Source organism: Lontra canadensis, unplaced genomic scaffold, assembly GCF_010015895.1.
Source record: "Lontra canadensis isolate GAN:19392208 unplaced genomic scaffold, GSC_riverotter_1.0 scaffold96, whole genome shotgun sequence".
Lineage (NCBI taxonomy): Eukaryota > Metazoa > Chordata > Mammalia > Carnivora > Mustelidae > Lontra > Lontra canadensis.
Genome location: NW_022631090.1, coordinates 7,245,631 through 7,255,729, shown reverse-complemented (window position 1 = coordinate 7,255,729; position 10,099 = coordinate 7,245,631). Strand labels below are relative to the sequence as shown.

Here is a 10,099-nt window from a genome sequence, read left to right as displayed (position 1 = left end):
GGACAATGTCAAATTTTGCCCCTATATGTGACAACGAGGCTACGTTCTACCTTTGACTCGCCAATGCATGTGATAAGGTATCACAAGGCAGAACCTATCTTACTGTGTTTATGTGTGTAGATGAGCAGAGCAAGAATTTAAAGTGTATATTTACTGTCAACCCGGAAAAAGTCCACCTAGTTTGTTAATTTTGGTGTGGTTGAAATAACCACGTGCATCATTCTGGTCTCCTGCAAATGCCACCTGAGATCAACATCAACATTTCCTTATGCCCAAAAGAAAAAGAGAGAGAGAAAGAGAGAGAGAACGAAAGAAAGAGGGAGAAGGAGGGAAGGCAATAGGAAGGGAGGGATAGCAGAAACATCAACATTTTATGCATTAAATAATCAAAATAAGTTATTCTCAATCTATTATAAACAGTAAATATAGAACCCTAAATCTCACGGTTGTGTGCATGATTGTAAAGTACAGTGTTGCAAAGCTATATACAAAACACTTTATCAGACAACGATATTTACATTAGTTATGACCGACAGAAGAATTCTAAGACCTTTCCCTACATTTGTAGCTTTGCCATAGGGAAAGACTGTGCTGCTTGCACCCTGCTCATTACACGCTGCTGATCCTTTCACTAACCACGCTGGAGGGGTTAACTGGTAGCTCCAAATTCTCCACTTGCATCTCTATACTGGGCTCATTGTCATTAGCTTTCTTAAGCACGGGTTCGTTGGTATGCCGGTAAATGTTAACGTTAAGCTCTCTCCCTGACAAAGCAGTAGCAGCCACTCTGGGCATCTGTCTCACCGGAGGTTTCTTTTCTGCCTTATAATTGCAGCGCAGATAGTTAGAGAAAGCCCTTCGGTAAATTTTGTTGAAAAGCGTGTACACCAGAGGGTTAATTCCTGAACAGACGTAGCCAATCCAAACAAACACATTCAGAAGCTTTTCCATGAGCTTTTGGTTACAGGCCTTCCCGCACAGAACCGACAGAATATTGGTAATGAAAAACGGGCACCACATAACCAGAAACACAAAGAAAACAATGCCGAGGACTTTGGACGCTTTCCGTTCGTTGTTGATGGCTTGCATGGTGCCCCTGGGGCGTCGCTCTTTCTTCTTCCTTCTGCCTGGGTTCGCATCCTGGTGAGGGTTGGCCGGGTTCTCTTCCTCCGCGGCGTTCCTCCTGCACCACTTCAGAAAGTTCCAGTTTATTCCAGGTGGTTCCTCGATGTGGCCGTGCAGTAACATCAGAGCTTGCCGGCGAAGAACGTGGATCGTCAGGCAGTACGTAATCACCATGATCGTCAACGGGATGAAGAACGCGACGAAGGACCCAATGAGAACGAAATTCGGGTCGTTCAGCACGCAGGTGGTGTTGTTGACGAACACTTTCTCTTCATCTCTCAGTCCTATCACTGGGATAGGAACTGACACACCTAAAGGGACGACAACGACAACAAAAGGTAGGATATAGTTACAGCACAGCTGAAGGACTGAACAGGTTTGTGCAGTGGCATACGTTCAACTGTATTTTACCGAAGAAAATTCAGAACTGGCATTTGTTGAAAGCTATTCATGGCATAAACTGATAGTCACAGGAAAGAGTTGCAGTGTGACCTCAGAGAATGACCATTTCTTTTAGGCTAGGAATACCTTCTCCCCCAAGTTCTGTAGAAGGCGAGGAATTCCCATCATTGCTCATGTTTAAGAGTGGATCGCGTGTGCTTTGTTTCATTTCCGGTTCCTGGAACTGTCCTGGCTCACACGGAGCGCTCAATAAATAATTGTTGAATGAATGAATACATTACAGCGAGACTCAATGGCATTAATAAATTCACTGGTTCTTTTTTTTTTTTTTTTTTTTTTTTTTTTTTGCCTATCGTCTTCCACATGCAATAAAAATGATGTGTGCACCACTTAGATGAGGAACCATGCCTTATAAGGGTTGGCTGGGCTGAGTTTGAGATGAGTTTTTAGCTGACAGAGTCCCTTTCCATGCCTTCCTTTCCTGAGGAAAGAGGTTAAGAGGAGGAAATTTATGTGTGAGTCCTCCGGAGCCAGAGTTGGGTTACTAGAGATGAAGAGGACAGCGGGGCCCTCAGCCGTGCTGCAGGGACTAGATCTGAGCACTGTACAGAAATGATCATCTCTAGGCAGAAACTGGCAGAACTCTCGTTTTAGCAAGAGTCTTTCCTGAGTCACTGGGCATAAGCAACCTCATTTTAAGGGCAAGAGACAGAGTAAAATAAAGAGCTGGGAGAGATACAGTATCCCCATTTGTGTGTGGAATTTCAAGCATTTTTGTCTTGTCTTGTCTTGTTTTTTTTAAGAATACCAAGAGGTCGTTCTTGGAGGCATGCACCTCCATTAATAAATAAGCTCACTGGTGGAAAATAGCGATGAGGAGGTGGGAGCAGAAGGGGATCTTGTGCCTCACTCTAAGTGAGAAACGTGGAAATTTTCAGAAATTGCTCTTTAGATCTTGAAGAGATCCCACATCCATCGGATAACTTACAAGTAAAATTCAAAAGTAAAGTTAATTTATTCTCCCTTGTGTCCCCAGGAAGTTGGAGCCTGGGCAAAGTCCGGTTATACTTTTAGGAATCTATCAGAGATTATTATTAGGAATCCTGGGTTGGCGGGTATTCACTATGAGCTGTGAGCAGAGACAGAAGTGTACACTCAGAGCTCAGAGATTGCTGCTGGCTTTAGGGAACACATGGAGAACTGTGACGAATCTGAAAGTGAAAATCCTTTTTTTTTAAATTTGAAGATTTTATTTGACAGAGAGCGAGAGTGAGAGAGAGAGAGAGAGAGAGAGAGAACAAGCAGAGGGAGCAACCAAAAGAGAGGGAGAAGCAGGCTCCCCACTAAGCAGGGAGCCTGATGAGGGGCTCCATCCCAGGACCCTGGGATCATGACCTGAGCCAAAGGCAGACGTTTAACCGACTGAGCCACCCAGCTGTCCCTACATTTCTTAAGTTTTAAAAAGTCAGTTAAGAAGGCTGCCAGCTTGTTCTAACATTAGAACCTTCATCCCCAAAGTCGTAAGTATAAGGGAGTCTTTAGAAGAGTGTGTATCAGGCTTGCCTGAAGGAAGTCAGTATTGACTTATCTTCAGTGAAATGTTTTAGTGAAGGGTTAGGCTGCAGGAAGTTTTCCAGAATTAAGGAAGTGAGTAGGGAATTAAGAAAGGAGGGAATGGCTTCTTCAAAACATAATTTACAAGAGAAAAAAATTAGAATGAGTATCTCCAAGTTAAGAGAGACTTAAAATACCTATTAAGCGATTACAATATGTGGCTCTTCTTATAATCTCAATGCCAACCAACTTTGAACAATTTTCATGACACAGCTGGAAATTCTGAATAATGACTGGCTTTTTGCTGATATTAAATAATTACCATAGATTAATTTTTAAGAAAGATGTTGATTTTGTGGTTATGTAGAAAAAATATGTTATATTTTATATATACATGATATATATGTATACGTGATACATATTTTATATATACATGATGAAATATTTATGAAGTATTATGGTGTCTGGAGTTTATTTCAAAATAATATGGGAAGGAGAAGTAGATAGAAGTAGGAATGAAACAAGACAGTACATAAACTGGTAAAACTTAGAGCTGGATGGTACATACATGGGTTTTTATTATGTAATTGTACCTACATTTGTCATCTTTGAAAGCCTCCATAACAAAAGTTTAATAATATTTTAAAAGAGAAAAAGAAGAAGAAAAGAGAAAAAGAAAAATATTTTAAAAGAGAAAAAGAAGACCTAGAGGTCCTTTCTGAAGCAGGCAATGAAATCACTATTAGATCTCAGATCATAAAGTTCTCCAGGACTTACTGTCCACTGCTGACCTTGGAAGTGATTACTTTAGAGCAACAGACTTGGAGTTATGCGTAGAAACACTCACCACTTCGATACAATTGTAGGAAAGAAGGCCATTTTTTGCCAAAGAGCTGGTAGGAAAACTCATACTTTCCTCAGAATCCTATAGCAAGACCAGAGAGGGGTGTGGGAACATTTGGGTATAGGAACATTCCCTTCCAAACTCCCCCCCTCTCCCAACCCCTAGCCATGTGGGAACTAAAGACTTGGTCTGGGGAAATTGCATTCTTTTTTGGAGGAATCCTGATAAGTACAGGCAAGCCTACACTCAGGAAACAAGTGCTAGAGTGGAGATTCTGTTCCCTACAGGAAATGCTGCACAATGTTCTAGAGCTACCTGAAGTTTCTGAAGGCCTTACACACCGACCAGAAGAGCAGAGCCCATCTTTGCAGTGGGATCGGCTTGTTTCTGTTAAAAGATTTACCCATTTTCCTAAGGGACTCTGGGGCCTGAAAGTAGGCCTGTGTCAAAGGATAACAAAGACTGACTCTGGATGTGCTGAAGATGTTATTAGATATGTGAGTTCAATTTTATCCATCACACCTATTTTATAGTTTTATGTACATTGAGTAAAGAATGATTCCAAAGCTGCCTTTTGCTGAGTCTGTCTTATGTTCCAGGCACTGAGCCATGTGTATCACTGACATTATAGATGTAAACTGTATTATCTCAGTTTGGTTAAAGACTATGTAATACAGATTTTAGTCAAGTAGCTTAACCCCTTTACCAAATTTATGCCATTATTAATTTTCTTTTTCTTTTCTTTCTTTCTTCCTTTTTCTTTCTTTCTTTCTTTTTTTTTTTTTTTTAAGAAACCATGAATGCAGTCAACAAAACAAGAAGAAACTCAAGATTTTTTGACACTATCTGGAAATTCTAAATAATAGCAACAAATGAAGCAGCATCAATAACGATATATATTGCATGGATTATCTTATTTAGTACTTTAGAAAATTAAAGGTATATGTCAGCGGTTCTCAAAGTGTAGTTCAAGGACCCTGGGGGGCTGCTGAGGCTCTTTTAGAGGGTTTGCTAGATTCCCTTTTTCCAACTATTTGTCTTTAAAACTGCATTTTCCTCATAAACTTTAACTGAAACAACAAATCACAAGTTGAATGCAGATACAGATATGAGAATTCAACTGCATTTCCATAAAACTAAACATTAAAGAGATTTTCAAAATTGTAAAATATGGTTTTCATAAAAATGTTCTCAACATTAAGTGGGTTCGTTTTACTTAAAATGAAATGATTCATAAATAGTTAAAACATTTCTCAGTTTTAATTTCAAATACAGCAAATATCAATAGGTATAATCCACATACACAGAAGTTTTTTGGGGTCTTCAGTCATTTTGAAAATTATGAAGGAGTCCTGATACCATTGCGTTTGAGAACTGCTCTTCTATGTTAATAGGCGAAGTTATTTCAACATTAGAACATTAAGTTCAGCAAATGAGTAAAGTCTTTATCAGTATTTTAAATTTGTCAACCAGTAGAAGAAATTCCAGTAATATTATAATGTCAGGTAAATAGAAAGCAACATCAATAATAGCAACATACTACATGCACTATCTTATTCATTCTTAAAAAAATTCTGAAAGTCACATGGTATTTGGTGAAGTTAACTTCAGAAAAATCAAGTAATTTTAATAGGTATATTTGGAACATTCTTTGATATTTTTAAAACCTTTGAGTTGCCCAAGGAGAAAATGCAAAAATGAACTACCATAGAAAATACCAGGTATAAATCATAATTGAAGTAATGATAACTACCTTTTACTGAGTGCTTCTTATTTGTCATACACTGAGTCAAGTATTTTATGATTATTATGTAGTTTCATAAATTATCTTACTCAATCCAGACAAAATATCAAAAGAAGGAATTATTAACTAGAATCACTTAAAGTTTCTGAAATTAACTTCATTGAATCTTTATCAGTCTTCCTTAGAATTTTAGAAGCAACAAAGATAAATTATAATTCATGTTCTGCTGAAAATATCAAGTACCACTTCAACCAATAAGCAGTCATTTTGCATGCATTATCTCATTTAGTTTTCAAATAACCCCGAAAAGTGATTATTATTTATTAAGATTACTTAAACTCAGAAACAAAAATACGTTCAATAAACATATAGGGTCTTAGCACTTTAGAAATGTTGAAATCACGAACAGTTATCGTTTAAGTCTTTATTGAAAATATCATGAGTTACTAGTACTACTACTACTACTATGACTACTATGATTTCGACTACTATTATGACTATGACCACTACTGCTACTGCTGCTACTCCTCTTCCTGTCATTCGTTGAGTACTCCCTGACTCTTCTACTTTATCTGCATCACATACTTTACATGCATTATCTCATTCCAGCCTTGTAAAAGCCATAAAATAGCCTGGTAAGGTTATTTACTTCAAATCAGGCAAGTAAATCCAGAAAATATATAAAGATGTTCACATTGTTTCTTAAAGCCTCGAATTCAGGCAACACAGATCAATTCTCTTCAAACTCTCCGATGATAATACCATATACATGGTGCGTCTTATGAATGGAAGTCTCTTACAATCACTGTTGGCCAACCCCCAGTCCCTATATAGTTGTCATTGCCAGTACATGTGAGAACCTGTTCTGAAAAATTTCTTTTGATCTCTTCTGGTAAAAAAAATTATCAGCAGCAATTTTTTTTTTGCATCAAAATTTGCAAAATGGATATCAGCGGCATGGTAGTAATTCAGTGTGAATGAAGAATTATGTCAAAACAGGTAACAGGATGGAACGTTCTGAAGGCATCCTCAATAGTGTCAAATGCCACGGAGAGGTCTAGATTAAAAACATTTCCTCTGTCTTTGAAAATGAGGAGTTCACTGGTGATTATAGAGAGAACAATTAGAGTGGAGCAGTGAAGACAGGAAACAGATTGCCACGAAATGAATAATAAATGGTGATACAAAGGAGGAGAGAGAGATTATAGAATAAATTTCCTGGAACAAATTGGCCAACATCAAAATGCAAATGTTCTTCTAAACTGCAGGGCTATCTTTAGTAATACAACACCTTACTAAAACTGAAGGGCAATCTCAAAGGTATCTATTTTTATGAGTTGTTTTTCATGGAAAAAATTTTTTTTTGAAGACACTTAGGAGGACCACACAATGTCAAACACATGCATGGTTTCTAGCCTCATGGAGCAGTAAGTGAATCTCTTGCATATGGGAGTCCATAGCAGAGGATGAAGGAACGAACTATGTTCGGAGAAGAACATAGAACATGAAACAATGCAAACTGTGTTGCCTTCCTTCTCAGTTGATAAAGTGTGGCAGAGTTGCGGAGAGAAGCATTGCGCATGCTTTGGCAAATATATCAGTATGATGTTTGTGCAGTGAGAATGTTAAGAAATTCAGAGTCAGGTTCAGAGTCAACTTCGAACTTCAAGGGGTTTGTAGGTTTAAGAAGAGTAGGGACATAGGCATGTGTGAAGAAGGGATAGAGATTTCAATAGTAGGGGTAAGAGGAAGAACTTAAATAACTGAAGAAAGTCGAACTAAAAGAGGAAGACTATAAACAAGGAAAGCAAGGGAAGACAGTCCACGAGCTAACAAGATGAATGTTCAGGATTTGTAAGATACACTTGGAAGAGAATCTGTGAAGAGGTGGGTGGGGAAGGTCTTAGTATTTAACAACAGCACAGCTGAGGGCATGAAAAAGTGAAATTGGAGGTAGTGCTGAAATATGACCACATTACTACTGAGAAGTAGTAGAATATGCCACCCCAAAATATGCCTCTTTGGCATAAAGATTATTTTGAGTTGGTTATGTTGAGAAATTGCAAACACAGGGAAAGCTCTGAAAACAAAGTAGGAGTTACCCTTTTGTAAGAGAAATTTGCATTCATAAAGGAAATCTATTTCCTGGTATAGACAGCATTTTCCTATCTGTATGAGGAAGAGAAGGATGACAAATCAGGAGAGGAGACAGGTTTATTAATGGAGAAGACACCCAGTAAAATCTGCATAACAAACCTTACCCTTGTTTATTGTGCTTTTCCTAGTAATCTCCTTTAACTGGTCTCCTCCCAACCAACATCTTTGTTGTTAGCTGAAGATGATATTTAAGGTGGTGGCTTGCACCACCTGAAGAAGTTACTCAGCTTTTTTTTTTTGGGGGGGGGTGTATCCCTTGTGTACAGGAAGTATCTGCATATTATTAAATGTCTGTTTTTCACTTGTTAATCTGACATCTATTACTGGAGGTCTAAGTTAAGACCTCAGAAAGTAGATGGAAAATCATTTCTCCTTCCTGCATTATTCACAAACTAATAATGTTTGAGAAAACTAAGATTATATTTAAGATTATATTCATGATTAATTAAGATCAATAATGTGCTTACACGTTAAGGGTGAAAGCTAGTAGAATGCGAGAACTTAAAAATGCAAAAAAGAAAGGTAACGGATGATGGAATAAGGTCCCTGAGGAGGCAAAGTCAGAAACAATTGAAAGAATTACACTAGGAATTAAGAATGGCTGTTACTTTCTATTAGAAGAGATGGTAGTATGAATGGGTGGTAGAAATTATCAAAGCCTCCATGAAAAGGTAAAAGAGGGATAAATAGAAATGAGAACTAACTGGTAGATGGCAAAAGAGCAGATTTGCACAAAATGATTGAAGTGGATATTTGTTAATTCTGTGAAGCAATGAGAAATGAGAGTGAATGCAGATAGGTGAATGTAGATAGTAAGCTTTTTTAAAAATAAAATCAGACAGTTGAACACTCTTATATGTTACTGGGAAAATATTCAGAAGAGAGTTTGGAGGTTCAGGAAAAAAAAAGAGAAAGAGAAAGAGAGAGAATGGGCAAGGAACAAGGCTCTGAGAACCTGAGAATAAATGGACAGCTGGGTCCCCAGGCAGAAAGTAAAGGCTTGGTAGAAGGTTGCCTCAGTTCTTTTGTAACAGGTAAGAAAGATATTATTATGCAAGGGAAAGAAGAGTCTAAATAAAGTGAAAAATAGAAAGGATTAAGGGAAATAAACCAACTTTTGAGATATTTAGGAAGTTTCATTGATAAGACATGGTGAGTGATTGGATATGGCATGTGAGAGAGAAGGAAGAGTCAATAAGTAATCGCAGGTTTCTTATTTGTGTCCTTGGGTAGATGGGGTTGCCATGAAGCATAGGAACATAGAAGAAGGAGCAAGATTGTGGCAGGAAAGGTAATGGACTCTGGATTGTGTTGTTAGAAGTGCTTGTTGAGGACCAATATGAAATTCTGCGTGAATATAGGTGTTTGGAACTCAGGAGCTAGGTGTGAGCTGGGGACAGGATCTTTCTTATAAGGAGAAATTACAAGGTCATGATCTTTTAAGAACTTTTGTGGAAAGAAGAAGGATCAGAAAAGAATGTAGGGCAAGGCTTCTAAACCTTTTTGTAAGTATAGACCTCCTGTCAGAATAATGTTTTTGAATGGAGTAAACAACACAGGGAATTGCCCAAAAAAAAAAAAAAAAAAAGCAAAAAAAACCCCCACCCAAAATTATTTTGACATTTTGTTATCAAATATTAAAGACAAACTTTAAGAACTGTAATATATGTGTTTTTTAATTAACACATCAAATATCAAGTTCTAGTGGTGGATCTAATAGCTACTCAAATTTTGAAATAGTCACCACGGTTTATCATATGTCAAGATATATGCCAGAACTGAATGTGATTTTTAATTGTCTGTGATTCTTCTTGGTGATAATAATACAGACACTGCAAATTACTATTATGGTTCATTGCCTACATTTGTAATTGGAGTAAATCCCAAATTTCAGTTATGGGTTAGTTAAAATAAAGATGTTGATTTTTTCAACATCAGACTTTAGAAATTTCCAGCTATAGTCATGATGCAGTAGCTGGTATCAAAATTAGATTTAACATCTTGCTACTAACAACTATTAAAACTGGAAAAAAAAAAGACTATCATTTTCTAATAATGGTGGAGTAGCTTATAGAAGCTATAACAAATTGTGAACAAAATTTTAAAAACCCAACATTTGGAGGTACATACGGGTGAGCAAAAAATTGTAGAAAATATAGGAGACTCAGCCATTGAATGAGGGAATCAGTTGCTTGAGTTCCAAATTTATATGTCTCCTCCCCTGAGGGCATTCTCCAGCAGGGAGGTTACACTTCAGAGGAGAAAGTTACAGT

The 10,099-nt window shown here is 37.5% G+C and overlaps 1 protein-coding gene across 2 annotated transcripts in view; it reads right to left on the bottom strand.

The window, feature by feature from the left end:
- Positions 1 to 215: 215 nt before the first annotated feature.
- The window catches only part of HTR2C (5-hydroxytryptamine receptor 2C), a 282,492-nt gene continuing 272,608 nt past the window's right edge, over positions 216 to 10,099 (bottom strand). For both annotated transcript variants that reach the window (XM_032837109.1, XM_032837110.1), the window contains exon 6: positions 216 to 1,436. In XM_032837109.1, the coding sequence (XP_032693000.1) occupies positions 610 to 1,436 (827 nt within the window). In that variant the 3' untranslated portion in view covers positions 216 to 609. The remainder of the gene's footprint in view (positions 1,437 to 10,099) is intronic.